The sequence below is a fragment of the Rhamphochromis longiceps genome, linkage group LG4 (assembly GCF_057381845.1).
Source record: "Rhamphochromis longiceps isolate RC_006_pf linkage group LG4, R_longiceps_female_GT1.1, whole genome shotgun sequence".
Lineage (NCBI taxonomy): Eukaryota > Metazoa > Chordata > Actinopteri > Cichliformes > Cichlidae > Rhamphochromis > Rhamphochromis longiceps.
The window spans coordinates 36,767,456-36,789,480 of NC_140560.1; the positions used below are offsets into that span (position 1 = coordinate 36,767,456).

General features: G+C 42.7%; 1 protein-coding gene across 2 annotated transcripts; it reads left to right on the forward strand.

The window, feature by feature from the left end:
• Positions 1-33: 33 nt before the first annotated feature.
• LOC146672262 (transmembrane protease serine 9-like) lies at positions 34-20,491 on the forward strand. 2 transcript variants are annotated; one of them, XM_085404816.1, is made up of 10 exons: positions 34-164; positions 2,782-2,802; positions 2,971-3,133; positions 3,324-3,592; positions 4,315-4,460; positions 4,547-4,832; positions 6,498-6,669; positions 18,483-18,736; positions 18,875-18,972; positions 19,700-20,491. In XM_085404816.1, the coding sequence occupies exons 1-10, from the start codon at positions 35-37 to the stop codon at positions 20,000-20,002; spliced, it is 1,842 nt and encodes a 613-aa protein (XP_085260942.1). In that variant the 5' UTR covers position 34; the 3' UTR covers positions 20,003-20,491. The 2 variants fall into 2 exon arrangements, with proteins under 2 accessions (XP_085260942.1, XP_085260943.1); XM_085404817.1 differs by having other exon boundaries at positions 3,327-3,592.
• The last annotated feature ends 1,534 nt before the right edge of the window (positions 20,492-22,025 follow it).

A 22,025-nucleotide genomic window follows, 5' to 3' on the forward strand; every position in this document is an offset into this window, starting at 1 on the left:
GAGGTGTTGGGCGTGTCAGAGAGAGGTGTGCTTAATGCAGACAGAGAGGAGGAGGAGAGAGGAAGGTTATTTAAGCTTCAGCAGGTCTGGAGGTTTGGATCTTACAGTGATGGCTTTCTACAAAGTGATGTGTTTGGCTGCTGGGCTGATGCTCCTGACCCAAGGTAAGAGCTCTCTGCACACACCTGCATCAGGTACGACTCAGAGGGTGAAAACACTCAGGAGCACAGCGCTTCACTTTAAAGTGGCACTGCAGGAAGTAACACGACAGGAAAAGGAGGACTGGTGTTGTGCTTTAGCTTCATCTTTATCTTGGTGATGAAAGCTTAAACACAGATTAATGTGACGATCTGTTTGGTTTGGAAGCAGCTGAGAGGCTGAACTGCTCTCCATCAATCAGCGTCTGTGTCACAGTTATTAGAGCTGCTTTATTTTATTTGAACTTTTAATCACTTTTTAACCTTTATTTTATGTTAATGTTTTTTTGTTTCATATCACAGTTAGTTTTTAAAATTGCAGTGACATGGGTGATATTAATCAGCGGTAATATTAAGTTCAGAGCTGGTATTGCAGCACAAATACTTTGCTCAGAGTCACCTGTAGATGTCAACCAAGTGTTTGGACTCGAAGATTTTTCAGTTTTATTGTTTGTTCTGCGAAATAAGTATTTTTCAGCCTTAGTTGTGGTTCTAGTGAACTGTGATGCCTTTGTGCTGTACAGTATTAACCCCGATTCTTTTGTCCCCATGATAGAACAGAGGAAACCGACTCATAGTGTGTTAAAACATTTATATTTCTTTTTATTCAATCATCTGGAAGAGAGAGACCCCTGCACAGCCCAGACAGTTGCAGGATCTCTAACATTAGAATCATAAACTGTGTCTCATATAGGTGTTATTTTGGCACTTTACACATCACTTAGTTTGTGAGTCAAAAGTGGTCTTGCTCTACAAACCTTCACGATTAAAGTACATAAAACAATATAATTAAACAATAGGAATACTAAGGATATTAATTACACGACAGCCATTACAGCCTGAGAATATAAATCACCTCTCATAACATGAGATTCTGATCTGTACAGCTTATTATTCACATGAATGATTTGATTACAGCACATGTACATATTGGGTGTTTTGGGATGTGATAATGGAGTTAGAAGAGAGCTTGCAGTCACATGACGTCTTTTCTTATTGGAGTAAAGATTTTTCTTTGAAAGTATTCTCGACTTTGTGGTTTGGAAGATACTCTCACAAATTAAACTCCATGCTTCTGGACATGATGCAACAATAATAAACTAGTTTCAATGTGAACTGCAGGCAAAGACATGAGACTAAAGCAGGGGTCTCGAACTCCAGGCCTCGAGGCCCGGTGTCCTGCAGGTTTCAGATCTCACCCTGGGTCAACACACCTGAATCACATGATTAGGTCATTACCAGGCCTCTGGAGAACTTCAGGACATGTTGAGGAGGTCATTTATCCATTTAAATCAGCTGTGATGGATCAAGGACACATCTAAAACCTCCAGGACACCGGCCCTCGAGGCCTGGAGTTCGACACCTGTGGACTAAAGGAAGTAAATTTGTCAGTTTCACACCCTGACGTCATCTTAAGATGCTTTTATTACACATGAATGGAAGAAGTCACTCCATCAGGTATAATAATTGTAGTAAGATTTTAACAGATTGAAGTGTTGAAGAGATTAAACTCAGACTTAGAAATTGATTTGGTGTATTGATAGAACACCAAATAACAACAGTAACCTTACGGCACTTTGAACTGCAAAGTAAAGACCATAACGATCACTGTAGGGTCTTTAAAACGCTGGTAAAGTTAAAAACTAAGAGGACCAGGGTCAGGGTGCGGCAGTCACCTACCTCGGCGGTTTGGCAGGGTGGGGAAGGAGATGGAAAAAAAGCAGAATGACAGAGGACAAACAGACTAAAGGTGAGAGAGCACAACAATGGAACGACATGCTGCAATGCTGTGCAAACAAAGCTGACGGGTTTGTAGAGCTTTTAGCATAAATCTGACATTTTTTAGTGAAGTGGTGGAGTAAAGGTTCTTGTGGCTGATTGTTACTGATTATCTATTTGTGAGATTAATTAAGGCCGAGGAGATGTTTTGAAAAGATGTTTGAACTCTGAATTTTTGTAGATAAATGCAAATGATCTGAGGTGTGATGACAGGTTTCCTTCGTGACGATAAGCAGGAAGTTGGTCACGTCCTGAGATGGCGCCGCATCTCGCTATGATTGCAAAACATTGATGAGGAAGGTGAATCTCCAGAAGCAGAACAGGCTGTCTCAGTAAATATCTCAGAAAACCATTTTCTAATTAACGATGGAGTAACTATGGAGGGCGAGGACTCTGTTGGGGTCAAGCATGAAGGATTAGTTGTACAACACACAGTGTGTGTCCTGTATTTCTCTGTGTGAGAGACCATCATCAACAGCTCGTCAGTGTTTTCATCTTACTGAGTCACACAGTAAACCCCTCCTCCCTCTGAGTCTGACACACACACACACACACACACACACACACACACACACACACACACACACACACACACACACACACACACACACACACACACTTTTATGTATATGAACACTATTGCACACTCTGGTAGATGTTAGAGGAACTGCAAGTCTTGGCTTAATTTTTAACACTCTTGCTTCTAGCAAACCAGACTTTCCCACTACTATTACAGACAGTGAACTAATCACAGAACAATGAATGGAGATTATTTGCTTTAAAATGGTTTGTTTCTGTGTTTCAGAGTCTGAGTCACAGCTGGATGGTAAGAAAAAGCCTCTTTGTGTAATAAATCTTTAGTTTCATATGAATATTAGTTTGTGAGTGAACTGTAGACTCCAGGATCACTGTGTCCTCACTCAGCAGTTTGTAGTGCTGAGAGTTTACAGCTCCTACAGTAATGCTCACTCTGTGTTTTAATGTCGGTCTTCAGTTTGTGGTCAGCCAAAGCTCAACACCAGGATTGTAGGAGGACAGGTGGCCCCTGTTGGCAGCTGGCCCTGGCAGGTCAGTCTGCAAACATCTGGGTCCCACTTCTGTGGAGGATCCCTCATTAACAGTCAGTGGGTGCTGACTGCTGCTCACTGCTTTCAAACGTGAGTAATGAGGCTGAAGCTGCACTCTAAACATGATTTAAAGACGCTGTGAAAGGTGCTAATCTGGGGGCTCAGGGGGGGTAACAGGATAAATATTTAACAGGGCAGGAAGTCAAACTTTATATATGTTTTCTCATCTATAACAATTGTAACAACTGTGTACTGTTCGTGTCGCTCCTGATGATCTCAGCAGTACTCCAACCGGTCTGACTGTGAATCTGGGACGTCAGAGTCTACAGGGATCTAATCCCAATGCAGTATCTCGAACTGTAACAAAGATCATCAAACATCCAAACTACAACTCTCAAACTTTCAACAATGACGTCTGCCTCCTGCAGCTCTCCTCACCGGTGAATTTCAGCAGCTACATTTCTCCCGTCTGCCTGGCAGCTTCAGACAGCATCTTCTACAGCGGTGTTAACAGCTGGGTCACCGGCTGGGGCAGTATAGGAAGTGGAGGTGGGTCATAAAGACACCTGATCGTTTTTTAAGTAATGATGAGTATAATGTACCATTTTAGAAATAAATTGAGCAATAAAATTCTTATGTAAGGTCCAGGTCTGTGGAGACGCATTAAAAAAGAAAGAAACACAGAGAATTAAAATTTAACAAATGCAAAAGTTATATATATCATTATCATACACATTATGACAATGATATATGGAACAAGGAAACACACAACCATGAGTGATGATGCAACAAAAAGGAGATCTGAGGCTACAAATGGGGGGAGGAAACAACTGGGAGAACAGCTAAAAGTAATCAAGAAAACGATTCAAAGGAAGTAAAACTTCTGTCTCAGAGAAAAACCATTATCAAAATACACCAGGATGTAGCTAACAATGAATCAGACATACACACAACACACAAAGAGAAACACTCCAAACTAAACAAATAATATTAACAAACAGAAATACAGTAAACCACAAAAACTTTAATAATAAACCTTTACGGTAAAGAACCCTGGGACTGTGACACTTTTTCACATTTCTTTGTGTTTTACTGCCACCAACTGTCAGCCAGTGGAACAGCACAGGAGAACCCACAGCAGATAAACATGTCTCACTGTCTTTGTTTGCACACATGACTGCACTTTGTTTTTAAGTTTGGTAGAGCCATCCTTTGAGTGCATTTAATCAATCACGTTTCTTTGACCTGACTTTTTTGGGGGGTCCCTTCAGTGCCCCTTCCTTCTCCACAAAACCTGATGGAGGTGGAGGTTCCTGTTGTGGGAAACAGGAAATGTAACTGTAACAATGGAGTGGGAAGAATCACTGACAACATGATCTGTGCCGGGTTAAGTGCAGGAGGAAAGGACTCCTGTCAGGTGATTGTTGTTACCTGTGTTTGGCACATTTTCACCTTCTACAGTTTCTTCTCCTCAGCTAACAGTAAATGTTTCTGCTCTCAAAGGGGGATTCAGGAGGTCCAATGGTGATCAAGCAGAACGGTCGCTGGATTCAGGCGGGAGTCGTCAGTTTTGGGGAAGGTTGCGCCTTGCCTAATCGTCCAGGAGTCTACGCCAGAGTATCCCAGTACCAGACCTGGATCAACAGCAAGATCTCCTCCAACCAGCCGGGCTTCATGACGTTCACGTCCACTGGGACCAACAGCGACCTCAGTGTCTCCTGCACAGGACTGCCACCAGTGCCAACCACCACCCCTACTACCACCACCCCTCCAACCACCACCAGCAAACGTATGTTAAGCACCAACCCTAAAACCATCACCTTTGTAGCTACCACCACGGATACCAATACAAAACCCACAAATCCTACAACAACCACCACACCTAAAATCAGAAATGTACTGATCACTATTTTATTTGATTCCAACCAGCTGATACCGAGTTGTGTTTACTTCAGTTTACAAGTTTCCTTTGTCATATAACAGTCATATTATAAGACACTGGATTGAAATGAAATTTTTCACAGACAATGTAATAAATAAAAACCAGAAAACACAAAGAGGCCTTTTTGATTTAAGAACCTGATGAACGAAGGAAGCGAGGGGGCCTTCACAGTGGAGAAGCCCTTGTTTTTGCATCTGAGACGATCCTCTCAGCCATCACCCTGCGTTGCAGTCTTATTGTCAGTCATGCCACTATACCAGGGTGCGATGCAGCTCATCAGGATGCTCTGAGTAGTGCTTCGGTAAAAGCCTTCTAAGGAAGTGATTCCTCCTAAGGCAGCAAGGATGAGGAAGAGTTCCTCACTTACTTCAACCTCCTGAGGAAGTGCTTGCTGTGCTGAGCCCCTTCTCGGCCAGGTGTGTGGGTTTCAGAGTCCAGGAAAGCCCTTCATTGATGTAGATGCCTGGGAATTTTGTCCTGCTGACCCTCCGATGTGGGATGTCAGCCTTTGTTAAAGCCCACAATCAACTCTTTCCTCCTGTTTATGCTAAGCTAGTAGCTAGCAGTCTCTCACTAACGGTTGCACTTCTGCTCTGTAAGCAGTTTCAACTGAAACTGAAACAGAGTGAAGTGCTTAGTCCTAGCAGAGAGAGCAATAGTACACTCATGTCAACTACATGAGTGTACTATTGCTGTGAGATTTATTACTATTACTGAAGGTTACTCACCACACCAACACCAACTAGATGTTTAAATCTTAATATAAAACGAGTAACAGCATGGTGGACAATAGGTAAGGCTGCACTTTTTGCAGCGATCTCGTGTAGAAAACTAGTATGCTAATATGGTCCACGGCTCTGAACCGTAGTAAAGGGACCTCTGGCTAATACGTCGGGTTCATGTTGGGCTCATAGCTTTTTTTGAATAATACTTAAAAGTAAAGGTAAAGTAGGGGTGACATGGGCCGTGAGATTGAGACCCAGGCATTAGAGCCTCTTAATGCGTGTTTTGTTTAGGTTTCCACTGGTGTGGAATTACCAAAAATAAAGAGGGCATAGCCTAACATATGAAACAGGAGAAGACCGCTGTGTAATCCATTTATTTCAACAATGTAACTGTATTCTTAGTACCACCTTTTTAAATGGTAACTGTAACGGAATACAGTTACTCATATTTTTTATTTTAAATATGTAACGCCGGTACATATATTCCATTACTCTCCAACACCGTCAGTCTCCAACTACTGGGATTCATTTTTTCTAAGAACTTTAACTGATAGTATACACAGGCAAAAATCACATTTTCTCCAGTGATAGATGCTATTTTTTAACATTAAATAAAAATGTTTTGTTTTTTTAAAAGTGTTTCACCTCACACCCAAGTAGCTTCTTTACCTCTAAAACCATCCTAGGATGAACTTGTGTGCTTTCATAAAGTCTAAACTTGCTGACCTGAAATGATAGTTAAAGATTTTAACATTTCTTTGTGTGTGCCTCTGGTTTTTCTCTTTAGCGATATTCTGTGGACAAGCTCCGAAGAATTCTGGCATTTTGGGAGGAACCTCAATGGCGACAGCTGGCTCATGGCCGTGGATGGCGAGCCTGCAGAAGAATGGAAGTCATGTGTGTGGTGGGACTCTGGTGGCCTTGGACTCTGTGCTGAGCAACGCCAACTGTTTCTCAAGGTGAGTTGCCACTGGGGTTGAAGACTCTGATCTAACCAGAGTCTGGAACCTGACTCTGGTTCCAGACTACTACTGCTGACTACTCCTGACATGTTAGCTCTTTATACAGTAAAGTTACAGTGGGATACAAATAATAATGTTTAGGTGGTGGGGGGCCGCGAACAGTTTTCTCGTAAAACAAAGTGGGGCCCAGCAAAAAGGTTTGGGAACCAATGGGTTAGATTATTGAAGGAAACGGTTTCCAAGGCCTAATCCGTGGATCGACTTCCTTCGAGGCGTGGACGTCTATCAGCAGAGAATGTACCTTCACCTATCAGCAGAGAATGTCCCTTAGTCTGTAACACAGTCAAATATATTCTCAAGCAATATTCAAGCATGCCATTCAGCGTGTTAGTACGAGCTCGGGAGCAGCTTGGGAGAACAAGAAAACAGAGACTGCTTCAGGTTGTCTTCCCAAATTGACTCAACTTTATTCACAAGTACAACAGTTTATATAGAGGGTAAAATTCATGAGACAGCAGATTATCAGTTTAAACCAGTACAGACCAAGATAAGGGAGCGTCTTCCTGCCCTTGGGTGAAGAAGCATCCTTTGTGTAGTGTATCAGTTCAGCTACAATTGTGATTATCTCAGCGACATATTTTCAAGGCACAAAACAAAGAGTTCTTACATTAGTGAAATCTGAAACAAACCATCTGGCCTTCAACAGGCGTCTCCTAAGAGATTAAGAAACTAATGTAGCTGAGGGAGTGATCTCTGTGGTATTTCAACCTTGTACCAGCCTGTGATTCTCACACATCAATTCTTGGGTCAAAGAGAAAAATAACTAAAACAAAGGGGCCTTATTGAATGACAGAGTTTTCCTGCATAATGTCACTATAAAACAATATCCAGTAAATGCTACCATGGTACTAAAATACCTAACAGTTCCCCTCTTTTATTATTTTTAAAAATAATAACTCAAATAGAAAGGAAAAATCACAAATGTAATAACATAATATAAAAAGCAAATCATAAAATGTAATAGTTCACAACCTAATGTTCAATATACACATCAGGAACATCATTGGTAACATCTGGCACATCCTCAGGATCAATTTGTGCTAATTGCAAATACATTGAAGTAGCTGTACTAGTAGCTATATGGGTTATCATTGAAAATGTGGCTTGCAGAAATGTGAACAGGGTTGCACTTTACAATACGAAATAGTAAATAAAAATCCTAAGGTTAATGCAGTAGATATGATTAATAACCTAAATATATAAAAAAGACAGTTCTTTAGTCGTCTTCTGGCCTGGTCCCAGGTTCGAGAGACACCGTATAAGCGTCGTGTGATGACAATGGGCATTTCATTTTCTCCATTATCAGGATGAAACGAGTCTATCTTTATCAGGTTAGACATTGTGTGGTACTCTAGGCTTTCTGTTCCTGCTGGATGTTCGAGTACCTTGTTGTTGTTCTTTCAGGCGTTGTGTGTTAATCAGTGATTGTGTGTGTGTAGGTGGATTGGATCCGGGCGTTGGCTCGCCTGAGTCGTCATCTACTTGATCCGACGCCTTAGGTGGTTTGGTGGGGCTGGTCTTAACCCTGCTGGCATGAATCCACTGAGGTTGTCCGTCTGTTAGGATGCTGGTTCTCGTCACTGCAAGTACAGTCTGGGGGCTGGAACACGCGGCCTCCCCGAGTGCCCTTGGTTTTAGCGACTTTACCAACACCGCATCTCCTGGTTTCCACGGATGGGTTGGATCTATGGAAGGGAGAGGCTGAGAGAGACAAACTTTCTGATAGTTATTATTCAGTGTTTCTACCAGGTTATGAACATAGTCAGACAATGCAGTGTCTATGTCCCCTTCCAATAGCGGTGCCCCTCTGGAGGCTGACCATGGTGTTGGAAACGGTCTTCCCATGATTATTTCAAATGGAGATAATTTGGTTGCTGCGGATGGAGTCATTCTAATCTCGCAGAGGATTTGAGGAAGTAGTTTGATCCAGGTCATTCCTGTTTCTATCATTGCTTTAGTCAGGCGATTTTTTATGGTCCTATTCATTCTTTCTACAACTCCTGAACTCTGAGGATGGTATGGCACATGATATTTCCAGTCTATTGCTAGAGTTTTAGCACACTTTTGAATTACTTCTGATGTGAATGAAGGTCCTCTATCACTGTTAATTTGGTGAGGTATTCCAAATCTGGGTATTATTTCATTGCACAACTTTTGACAGACTACTTCTGCAGTTTCTTTTGATGTTGGGTAAGCTTCTACCCATTTACTAAATTGGTCCACTATTACCAGTAAGTACTTGATGCTTCCTTGTGCTGGCATGTGTGTAAAATCAATTTGTAATGTATGAAATGGGAAATCTGGTTGTGGTAAATGCTGATGTTTTGCTTTTGAGCTACCTACATTAGTTCGTGCACATGTTAGACAGGTTGCTAATATGCGTTTTACTGCGTGTGATGTTTTCTCGATTACAAATCTTGATTTTATTGCTCCTATTACCCCTCTTTGTCCGACATGACTCACACCGTGAAAATGGCAGACAAGGATTGGCAGTAGTGAAGATGGGAGGGCAATCAAACCCTCAAGGTTTTTGTATAAGCCGTCTCTGTTATCTAAGGTACAATTATTACTTTCCCAGTAAGTGTAATCTGAGGCAGAGGCTTGCTCTTGTATGAATTTTAGGTCAACATTTGCTTCTAAATAGTCTGGGAGTGTGACAAGTGGCAGCTGTAAAGGCAAAGATAATACTTCCTTTCTGGGTGGTTGCTGTGAGGCAGCAGCTGCTTTCGCGGTTACGTCTGCAAGAGCATTAGAAAACATAGCTGTTATCAGTATCTGCAAACATTTCACCCTTTGTGTTAAATGAAATACACAAGTTCATTTTTGCCATTAAATCTCTGCCTAATAAATTGACAGGCGAGTTTGGAAGAATTATGAATGGATGATATGTAATTTCGTCTGGTTTTGGGCCCCAGTGTGTCTTTAGAGAATGAGTTTTGGGGCATTGCACTAGAGTTCCGTTTATTCCCATGGTGTTGATGCACACAGAGGAAACAGGCCCACTATAGAATTTTCCAGACAGTGAACTTTTAGTGGCTCCACTGTCAACTAAAAAGGAATAAGTCTTTTCACCTATCTCTATATCTAACATGGGCAAGCTTTCTGTGTTACGGGACAATTGCAAATGCAGCATCGTGTGTAGTGCTTCACACTGTCCCTCATCTTCACCTGGGCCTCCCTATGGTTGGTCCAGTCTTTCGTTATCATATGGATGGGGATTAAAATGTGGATTATAAGGTTGCTCCCTAAGTGCAAAGGGGCCGTTTCTTTGATGTGATTCCTGTCTGCGTTGCCAGTTACCTTGTCTGTAAGAGCTCTGCTGACGCCTAGTGGCAGGAGCTGGTCCTGTGTTTTGTGGTTGAGACCTACGTGCTGCTGATTTGCATTCCCTCCTCCAGTGTCCTATTTTTCCACAATAAAAACATACGTCTCCACTCCTATCTCTCCTTCTGAAATCTCCCTGCTGCGCTTGTTGAGGGGGCGGGGCCCCTGCATACATCATTTTTTCACTTTCCTCTGAGCCTTCAACATCAAAATTCAACATCATCTTAACACTTTTAGCCTTCGTGCTGTTGGGGAAAAGATCTGCACCAGCTTTTGTTTTGACAAGTGTGATAAAGTTCTTTATTTTCATGTCATAGAGATTATCAGTGGCAGTCAGCTTCAATAGTTGTGAACATTCTGGATGAATATTGTTTAAGAATGTTGTTATGAAAATCTGATCATTTCCTCCTTCAGGCATGCATGCCTCATTAGTCCAGCAGTGTGTGAAACGTTTCATAAAAACTAGAATGGATTCATCTGGCTTTTGCTTACACATGGTTACTGCATTTAAATCAATTTTATCTCTAGACATTGTGAGCAGAAATTTCTTTAGATTTTGAAAAAAGGCTGTGATTTTGTCATCGTTTATCCACAAAAACGAGGTGGTGTTGGCTGCTTGGTCATTTTTAGGGTCTAGTTCCTCTACTTCTTCAATAAGCTGAGATTCAGTCACACCTGGGATTCGTTGACATAATATATATCTATAGTCAGGCCCACCCAAGTGGTGGTATCTGGTACTTCTCTGTAATGCAGAAACAAAGGCTGTAGGATTTTGTAGAGGATCGGGAAGTTCTTTAATGGTTGCTGCTAACTCTGAAATTTTAGGGGGTTGAATGCAACACATGTCCCCTATTATCATGAACGGGAGGGAGGGGCTGACGTCATTAAATTGTGATCCCTGCTTTTCTTTATAACGGGTGTTTTTGTGGGGGCCCTCTTGAGTTTTTTCCTCTTTTTTCTGCTTTAAGTAGTTCCTTATTAAATTTCTGGTGTTAGTTATTGCTTTTGGCACAGTCAAACCATTCGCTACTCTAGTGTGGCGCTGAACATGATTATCTATGACGGAAACGGCTTGCTGCAGTTCAGCTTCCGTACGTTCAGTTAAAGGATCTTTCATGATTTCCTCACACTCTGCCATTAACTGTTTTGTTTGCTTTTTATGTTCCTGTAACTCTCTTTCTCGTTCAGTGTATTCTCGTTCCTGTCTTTGATCTAGGTTAAACCAGTCATCTTCTTCTGATTTAGGTGTCATTTCAGTGCCTTCCTCACTCTTTTGGGATTCTGCTGTTATATCAGGATATACGCGCTGATGACGTGCAGCCGCCGCAGCAGCTATTAATTCTGTCTTTTCATCATAAGGCGGCGGAGCCGTAGGTTGAACGGATGGGCATATAAGGCTAGTTTTTTCTGCAGTGGATTTACTAGAGCCTACACTGGCTTGATTTAAAGCATTTACGTCTGGCTCGGGTCCTTTTTTCCATAGTGGTAGCATGCGATTGGTCACATCACGACATTCTATCATATATTTTTTACAGGACTTTTTAATCAGCCTACTTTCCTTATCACAAATAGTATTTAACATTTCTACTGACCTGTTTTCTGGCGATAATCGTTCGGGATAGGGCTCCGGAAATACATTAGGATGCATTAAAGTTATAGTTCTTAAGTTCGAGACGAAATCAGTCACGTAAGCACTTCCGCATGTTCTGGATACGTAATCATGGAAGTCTTCATTGATTCGCGAGCGTGGGTTAAACGTAACCGGAAGTGGGAGTCGTACTGAGCCGCTATTTGTGATTTTATATTTTATTTTTTTCGGTTTTACAGTTAATTTTGATTTTTTATCGGACCCGTCTAAGGTCTTTGAATTATTCTGACCCATGGTCAGTGATTTCCAGAGGGGTTTAGACGCTTGAAGGATTTAAGTTAGTTTTTATTTTTGCTGTGGCACACCTGAGGTTACTTGATTTTTTGCTAGCAATTTTATCTTTTTAGTGAGCAACTTCTCACTTTTTAACGAGCAACTTCTCGTTTTATGACCCCAGACAACTTCCTGTGTCCTTTCTGCTGGTGAGCAACTTCTTAGTTTATGACAGCAGGCAACTTCCTGTGTCCTTTCTGCTTTTATTTACAAAACAACAGGCAACTTCCTGTGTTTCTATGTGGGCCACTAACGAAGGCTCCTCAGCGTATCCCACTTGTTACTATGTGGGCCACTGAAGAAGGCCTCGTCAGCGTATCCCGTTTCTATGTGGATCACTGAGAAAGGCATAACACAGTCTTATAAAATAAAAGACGAGTGCCTACCTTCGTCAGGATCCCACTTCTGACACCAAAATTGAAGGAAACGGTTTCCAAGGCCTAATCCGTGGATCGACTTCCTTCGAGGCGTGGACGTCTATCAGCAGAGAATGTACCTTCACCTATCAGCAGAGAATGTCCCTTAGTCTGTAACACAGTCAAATATATTCTCAAGCAATATTCAAGCATGCCATTCAGCGTGTTAGTACGAGCTCGGGAGCAGCTTGGGAGAACAAGAAAACAGAGACTGCTTCAGGTTGTCTTCCCAAATTGACTCAACTTTATTCACAAGTACAACAGTTTATATAGAGGGTAAAATTCATGAGACAGCAGATTATCAGTTTAAACCAGTACAGACCAAGATAAGGGAGCGTCTTCCTGCCCTTGGGTGAAGAAGCATCCTTTGTGTAGTGTATCAGTTCAGCTACAATTGTGATTATCTCAGCGACATATTTTCAAGGCACAAAACAAAGAGTTCTTACATTAGTGAAATCTGAAACAAACCATCTGGCCTTCAACAGGCGTCTCCTAAGAGATTAAGAAACTAATGTAGCTGAGGGAGTGATCTCTGTGGTATTTCAACCTTGTACCAGCCTGTGATTCTCACACATCAATTCTTGGGTCAAAGAGAAAAATAACTAAAACAAAGGGGCCTTATTGAATGACAGAGTTTTCCTGCATAATGTCACTATAAAACAATATCCAGTAAATGCTACCATGGTACTAAAATACCTAACAATTATGATACAACTGATGATGTCCATAAAAATTATGAACAGAATTGGTGACAAAGGGCAGCCCTGACGGAGCCCATCACCCACCAGGAATGAGTCAGACTTATTGCCGGCTATGCAGACCAAGCTCTTGCAACGGTCGTATAGGGATCAAATGGCCCGTAGCAAAGGGCCAGACACACCATACTCCCAGAGCACTCCCCACAGGACACCCCGAGGGACACGGTCGAATGCCTTCTCCAAGTCCACAAAACACATGTAGACTGGTTTGGCAAACTCCCATGCGCCGAGAGGATAAAGAGCTGGTCCAGTGTTCCACAACTAGGACAAAAACCGCATTGTTCCTCCTGTAGCAGAGGTTCGACTAATGGATGAACTCTTCTCTCCAGCACCCTGGCATAGACTTTCCCAGGGAGGATGAGGAGTATGATTCCCCTGGAGTTGGAACACACCCTCCGTTCCCCTTTTTTAAAGATGGAGACCACCACCCCAGTGGGTGTCAGTCCAGGGGTACTGCCACTGATATCCACGCAACATTGAGACGTTTCAACCAAGACAGCCCTACAACATCCAGAGCCTTCAGGAACTCGGGGCGGACCTCGTCCACCCCAGGGGCTCTGCCACCAAGAAGTTAACTGCCTCAGTGACCTCGCCCCCAGAGATTGGCGGGTCATCCCCTTTGTCCCCAGACTCTGCTTCCGCCACGGAAGACGTGCCAGTGGGATTGAGGAGGTCCTTGAAGTATTCCTTCCACCGCCTGACGATTTTCTCAGTCGAAGTCAGCAGCACTCCACCTGCACTATACGCAGTGCAGGTAGAATACCGCTTTCCCTTTCTGAGTCGCTTGACAGTTTGCCAGTATCTCTTCGAGGCAGTCCAAAAATCTTTTTCCATGGCCTCTCCGAACTCCTCCCACACCCGAGTTTTTGCTTCTGCCACTGTCCGCGCCGCATTCTGCTTGGCCTGTCGGTACCTATCAGCTGCCTCCAGAGTTCCACAGGCTAACCAAGCCTTCAGTTTGGTGGCTCCCCTCACCTCAGGTGTCCTCCATTTGGTTCAGGGGTTACCACCAGATGTGTCCTGGTGCCACGTGCACTTATGTTCGAACATGGTGTTCGTTAAGTCCAATAACAAAACACCGCTCAGGTTCAGAGTCCAGCCCCTCTCCAGGAGACTGGTTTCAGAGCCCAGGACATGCATTGAGGTGAGCCTGACTATATCTATCTGGTACCTCTCAATCTCACGCACTAGCTCAGGCTTCTTCCCCACCAGAGAGGAGACATTCCATGTCCCAATTGCCAGTCTTGGTAGCCGCGGATCGGACCGCCAGGGCCTTTGCTCCTGGCCGGCGCCCGGCACACATTGCACCCAACCCTGACGGTGCCTCCTGTGGGTGGTGGGTCTGCAGGAAGATGCGCCAATGTCCCTTTTTTGGGCTGTGCCCAACCGCGCCCCATGGACTAAGGCCCAGTCACCAGACGCTCGCCCTCGGGCAACCTCCCGGGGCCTGGCTCCAGGGCAGGGTAAACTGTTCCCTGGATGTTTTCCTCATAAGGGTCTTATGAATCGCTCTTTGTCTGGTCCCTCACTCAGGACCAATTTGCCATGGGAAACCCTACGAGGGGGCGGAGGTGACTTTAAACACTTTTTACTTAAATCCAGCTTCACGTTAAATGTGACACTTTTTACCTGGCATAGACTAATCCAGAGCTTCCCAAACTGTGGGGCCCACTCCCTAAGGGGGGGGGGGGGGGGGGGGGGGAATAGGGGGGTGCAGAGCCATTGCAGGGGGGTGCGGTATGAAAAGGAAAAAAAAGAACGCTTGGACACTGCTAGCATAATGGACAGGTTTTGGACGGGGCGCCCACACAAACGCAAAGCAGGAGATGAAGCATCGCTGAATATGTTTCCAAACCAACTTCATTCTAAGCCAAAGACTAGAAAATCTGCTGAAGCATATTTTTCCTTTGGCTTCACCTGCACAAGTGCCACGGTAGGTCTCCCCTGCAGAATTGTTTTTCCTTCGTCGGGAGCACATGTTGGGCTCTTCAAATCACAGACAAACAGGATCCCACATTTTTGATTTTTAGTTCACAAACACTTCTTGTAACGACTAACTACTCCTGACATTTTGGAGATGTTAGCTCTTTATACAGTAAAGTTACAGCGGGATACAAATAACATCAGGCTGATCCTGCCACGATTTGTTCCCCTGGTTCAAATCACGGACAAACAGTATCCCACAGTTGTTTATGTTTTGAAGCCATTTTGCACAGAGAGGCATTTTTTGAAAAATGTATTGATAGCAATGTTGAACATTATTCTCCAAAAGTTAATTCTGTTCATCTGGACGTAGCGCTTTGTGGGAGAAACGTTTCGTCACTCATCCAAGTGACTTCTTCAGTCTCAGCTGACTGCAGGTTTCCCCAAATCTTATAAACAGTACATTTGCATAATGGCTGAAGCCAGCCCACTGAAGGAACAATGGGCTGGGACAGGGGTCAGCAACACCCAAAGAGCCACTTGGACCTGGTTTCCACGCAAAACAAAACACCGAGAGCCGTAAATACTTTCTCCGCAAATACCCTCCGCCGACGCTAATCCGCTGCAGGTGTGTGGCATCCTCCTTGGGCGTGGCCAGTCATCCACAGGCCTGACGTGCCTGTAGCCCGGAGCACAACCACGCACACACACATAGGCTGTATCCCAATTCAGGGTCTGCAGCCTTAAAGGCCGCATTTTAAGGCCGATTACGTCACAGCGACGCGACAAAGGCTGTCCCAATTCGAAGGCTGCTCGAAATGCGGCCCTCAAATGCGTCCTTCATTTCCCTGAATTTTAAGGCTGTGGCGGTGTAGACTTCGTAGCCCAACGTATCCCAGAATGCATAGCGCAGCGGTGGGTGTGGATAATTTTGCTGAAAAAAAAACGGCGGATGAGGGGCGCCCAAAGAGTAACTTAGTAAACTAAGTGCTGAATATTATGTCACTTATTTATGTGCAAATGTTTAATAACGAAGAACATTGAACATTACTGTTGGCCACATGTCGGCAAAGTCATGTGACATTAGTGACGTTTGTACTAACTTGGTTTTAAAGCCTTTACTTTAAAATATACGCCGTTCAATAGCTGAGCTTAATCTCACAGAGAATGATCAAAGCTCATGTAGAAACAAACAAATGAACAAAAGATTTTCTCCTTCATTTCTGTCAAACACAGCTGTATGACACGTTTCCAGCTGTTAGTATCATGGTTGCTAGGCAACCTGGGCAGCGCAACAGAGGCTAGACCGCCCATTTCACAAGCCTCGCACTTCCGGCCTTAGCGGTCTTTGAGAGAATTTGCATACTTATGATTAAGGAACTGACCTCCCAGCCCATTGTTCCTTCAGTGGGCTGGTTTCAGTCATGATGCAAATGTACTGTTTATAAGATTTGGGGAAACCTGCAGTCAGCTGAGACTGAAGAAGTCACTTGGATGATGACGAAACATTTCTCCCACAAAACTCTACGTCCAGATGAACAGAATCAACTTTTGGAGACTTACTTTCCTGGATGATTGAGATGCATCAAGACGTTGAACATTATTACACAGGAAAAAACAACTGCACGTAAAATAATCACACCGTGACGCCTCTGCCTTTCTAAATATAGGGACAGTAACTGCGTGTGTGTATGTAAGCGTGTAAAACTTAAAAAAGATAGTCAGATTAACAGTATTTTGTCTCTATCTGCCATTCTGTAATTCATCTCATGTAAACAATACAGGAAACAGTTCACAAAGACGCAGACTAAACACAAGACTAAAGCAATACTAAACACGAGGGCACAAGAACCACAGACTATAAATAATAATAATCAACAAGACAGAGATAAAGAATAACCCATAATACAAAATCAAACCAAAACATAAGAAACTCAAAATGCCATGACAGTTTGAGTGTGGATGAAACAGCTGCATTTTCAAAAATACCCATGTAGGTGTGGACATAGCGTAAAAGAGTTAGTAGTTTATTTTATTACTACCTGTAATTTATTGCAGTTCACTTGTATTTTTTTAATCGTTTTCTTGTAAAACACACGGGGGCCTAGTACAAAAAGTGTGGGAACCACTGGAGTAATCCATGGTATAAATTAATTCAATTCAATTCAATTTTATTTATATAGCGCCAAATCACAACAAAAGTCGCCTCAAGGCGCTTTATATTGTACATATATAATATGTATATATCATACAGAGAAAAACCCAACAATCATATGACCCCCTATGAGCAGCACTTTGATGACACTGGGAAGAAAAAACTGCCTTTTAACAGGAAGAAACCTCCAGCAGAACCAGGCTCAGGGAGGGGCGGGGCCATCTGCTGTGATTGGTTGGGGTGAGAGAAGGAAGACAGGATGAAGACATGCTGTGGAAGAGAGACAGAGGTTAATAACAGATATGATTCAATGCAGAGAGGTCTGTTAACACATAGTGAGTGAGAAAGGTGACTGGAAAGTAAAAACTCAATGCATCATGGGAATCCCCCGGCAGCCTATGTCTATTGCAACATAACTAAGGGAGGATTCAGGGTCACCTGGTCCAGCACTATGCTTTAGCAAAGAGGAAAGTAGAGATAGTGTCTGTCTCCTGAAAAATTAGCCAGGTATAGTGTATTATACAGGTAGTGTTTTATGATGTCCTGCTCTAAGAACCACTTATACTTCTGTGTTAAATGTAGTCTGTAGGTATATCATATTTTACAGCATAACCTGATGTACACCTCCATAGAAATATGATTATGCTTTCACTCAGACTGGAATGACTGTGATTGGCTCGTTTGCTACCTTTGTTTTCTCCTATGCATTTCTGGTTACTTTTTCTTCCCAGTGCCCTTTCAAAATCTACAGGAAGAGAATCAACAAACTCCATCAAGAGCTAGTATTTCAGCAGCAACATTACCAAACAACTCAGACCCACCATACATGAGTATGAACGATAGATGCGGGCCACATGCATAGGCTACATTTTAGGCCCAAAATAGAGCAAAAGTATGCATTAAGCACTAGTCTATACACAGTTGCTACGAATCAGCAAGCACCTTTGTATTGCACTTCCAGCCCCACTCCTCAGTTACATTTCTTTAAGTCAGTATTTCATGCTGACTTAATGTCAGTTCTGCATGGATGACACTGATGTCAGGAATGCTCCCTTCTATATGGCTCATCTTCTCCCCAGCTTGTGTTTGCAAATTATGCTTGAAGAAAGGTGGGGAGGTTTAACACAGCCATTACAGGTTGACATAACGAGTTCAAATCTGTAAAACTTGGGTCCCATGAAGTTGAGCGTAAAGGTGTAGATCTTGTTTGAAGCTGATGAAATTTATGTTTGTGTGCTTCGTTCCTCCCACAGCTCCCCTGTAGCGTCCGAGTGGACTGTCGTGTTGGGGCGTCTGAAGCTAAATGGATCCAACCCCTTTGAGGTGACGCTGAATGTGACAAATATCACTCTGAGCAACACGACCGGGACCAACATAGCCATCCTCCGTCTATCTGCCCAGCCCACCCTGACCGACTACATCCAGCCCATCTGCTTGGACAACGGGAGAACCTTCGCCGAGGGCTTGGCGTGCTGGGCGGCCGGTTGGAGTCCTGGAAGAGGAGGAGGTGAGTCAGCAACATGAAGGCTGACAGAGTTCTGCCCAGACTCTGCACCAGTCCATCTCTCAGATTACACATGTGGACCACTGCACTTACAGTTTCTTTAGTCAAACATCAGGATTTTCTTATCTTTCATGATGTTAGCTGAGGAAGTTATGCAGCAGTTTCAGACCTCGGTGGTAAACTGTGGGAACTCATCATCGAGTGAGAGCATCTGTACAGACGTGTTTGCACTGCAGCAGGTAAATGACTGGATTCTTCTTCTTATAACACTGTCTGCTGACATGTTGTTTATTCTGGATCTTGGATTTAGCTGCTTTTCAGAAGCAAAGCTTTAAACAAAGTTCTCTGATTTCTCCAAATGTTCAGAAACTGAATAAAACTCTTTAAAATTGTTTAAACCTTTAGCTGGAAGATTTTAAAGTGTTTTTAGCAGCTCTGACTGATGACTGTGTACATGTAGATTTTATGTCCCGATGACCTATAGTTTAGAAAATACATAAATTAGGTGCCCATTTCAATATGGAAGCTGAGTGGTCAGATTTGAAGAGCACCTTCAAAACAAAATGAATCCTGAAATGCTCTGACTAGGGCAATACAAGGAAAATATAATATTGTGATATTTTTTGGCTATATTGTGAAACACGATAAATAATGTAATATGTCTTGAGGCCAAGCGCAAAGGGGCTTAGCTGCAGTTTAAACCTCTGTGCAGTCAAGTTTCTTTATATAAATATTGGCATGTGTGTATCCACAGAAACCTCTGAATCTCAGCTACAACCACCAACTGATAATATTAATGATACATTCACAGCGTGCGGGAGAAACAAAAACTCACAGTGAATTATGTGTAGACGGCTTAATATTTCCATTGCAACCTATACTCAATGGTTACGATTAAGGCATTTTAACCATCATACGTAGAATATTATAGATTATAATAATAACTGACCCTTTCCGTCTGTTCAGGGTGATTCTGGCGGCCCGCTGATGTGTAAGCAGAGCGGCTCTTGGTTCCAGGCAGTCGTGTTAACAGCTCGAAGCCCCTCTGCCAGGAGGAGACGAAGCTCAGTCATGACCTTCACCAGAGTGAGCACCTTTGATGCCTTTCTGACGAAGACGCTGGGGACCCTCTTGTCACCAGCCTCTAACACCACCACAACTACCTCACGCCCCGTATCACAAAGCAGCGGGGGTCATCCTGCTCATTCCTTCATCTTTGTCTTCTTCCATCTCCTCAGCCTCACCGTTTGTCTCCAGCTCTTCCTGTAGAGAGTTTGACTTGATCGACATGATGTGATGGACACAAATGAATGTGAACAAGCTTTGACTCTAAGACTTTACAGGCTTAAAGCTGTGCCTGCTAATCTTTGACTTGATTCTGCCTCAATCGGTTATCTAGAGCTCAGTGGTGACGTTTGGGCAGGTTTACTGTAAGCTAAGGGTAACTTTAGTGTACCACTACCAAGAAAATTAAGCTAGTTGTGTAATGCGTGCCATATCATTTTTGAGGCGCAGCATTTTTATGATGAATTCTGACTCATAGTGTGTACTGTACACTTGTTTATGATTATATACGTACCCCAGACTTGACAAGATGTTTGCCAGACGACTTGCAGATGAATAACATGAACAACTACGTACCTGTGCACAGGTAGCTGCTTTTTTGCAAACAGTTTTACTTTCCCACCAAATTTAAGTTGTCTTTTATTCGAACTAATGCCCATGTGCTCGAGTGATGAATAAAACCGATTAATAATTTTTTATTCTGTAAAGAAGATCTTTCTTCTGATTTCCAGCTCCATGTCTTTATTATTTATGTTCACTTTACTCCTGCTCTAATGTGATGGTGGCACCAGGCGTCGGAGCTAAACTTTGGTATAAAAATGAAGAATTCCTTTAAACTTGCACTGAACATGAAAATTTATCCCAGCAGTTCATTATCTGCACTTGTTACATACATATCTATATATTTGAGGTAATAACGGTGAATGGTGTTTCTAAATCGTTCATTCATTTTCAGGAGTGTTGTGTAATTCTAACAAAATTGTAACACAAATACTGCTAATGGCATATCCTGCAGTCGTAATTAATCTGATTTAAAGAAACATATTTTGGAGCTCTCAGGAGCAGGATGATGATCGGGCTGTTCCTCGTCTACCTCGTGTCTGGGCCACAACGCTAAGTACTCAAACTATTGAACTGCAGTGGAAAACAAATGTGTAATTTGAAGGAAAAACAATAAATATCCAGTAAATGCAATAAATAAATAAATAAATAAATAAATAAATATATATTAGGGGTGCAACGATACACAAAATTCACGGTTCGGTTCGATACTTTGGTGTCACGGTTCGATATTTTTTCGATACAAAAAAAATGTTCATGCCTTTTTAATTTGCCATTTATTAAAATTATAAATATATATTTTAACTCAAAAGTACAGTTTTTAAATTTAACCCTAACCCTTGTGCGTGTTTTTTATTTTGACAGCGAATGCGCACCTGCGGACCACTTATGTGCAGCCCTGGTTATTTAGCTCGTCATATTGCAGCCACAGAAATTCTTTTGTCCATGAAACCATAAAGCTGCACTTTCTTTTTGCCTTATAGTCTGATTTGTCATAACTTTTCCGTTTTGTGGTAAGCTTTTCTTTGGCTGTCACTTCTTCACCCTGACCTGTCTTATTTGGCTCAGCAGAACTAAAATATATATCTGTCTGTGAAGGTTCTCAGTCATCCAGGTCATCGTAGTCAAATATAAATCCTGCTGCTTTTACACACACACTCACTCAGCGATTCTCTGCGCGATCAACCTCTCACATGTTTAAGCTGCGGGAGATTTCACTTGTCATGTTTGCATAGTAAGCTAACAATTAATAAGACGATGTCAGAGGAATTGGTGCGCAAATTATCATCACTCACAGATCAGTGCTGTCGCTCTCTATACACAGTTCGCGCGATTGCAAAGTGAAAGCAAAAAAACAAGCGCAAATTCAAACGCGATTTCAATATGTCACATATTGACAGTGGCTCACCGATGCCAATGACATAATTACCCAGCTACATTTCTGAAAGAATGCAAAAGCATTGACATATATTTTTCCTTCTTACAATAGCCCGACAGGCAGGGCAGAGATAGATTTTGGTAGCCCGACTGAAAAAATCACTAGCCCCGGGACGTTGGGCTAGCGATATTGCGAGCAAATGCACATTTCTATGTTTCAATGGTATCTGATTGAGGAATCACTCATCTTTGGAAAAGAGAGTTTATTACAGAGAAATGTCTCTTTCCA

Excerpts from the sequence above, each read along its gene's own strand:
- LOC146672262 (XM_085404816.1), top strand. The coding sequence starts at position 35 with ATGCAGACAGAGAGGAGGAGGAGAGAGGAAGGTTATTTAAGCTTCAGC. Across the intron at positions 165-2,781 it reads GCTGATGCTCCTGACCCAAG|AGTCTGAGTCACAGCTGGAT; the intron begins GTAAGAGCTCTC and ends TCTGTGTTTCAG. Across the intron at positions 3,134-3,323 it reads GCTGCTCACTGCTTTCAAAC|CAGTACTCCAACCGGTCTGA; the intron begins GTGAGTAATGAG and ends TGATGATCTCAG.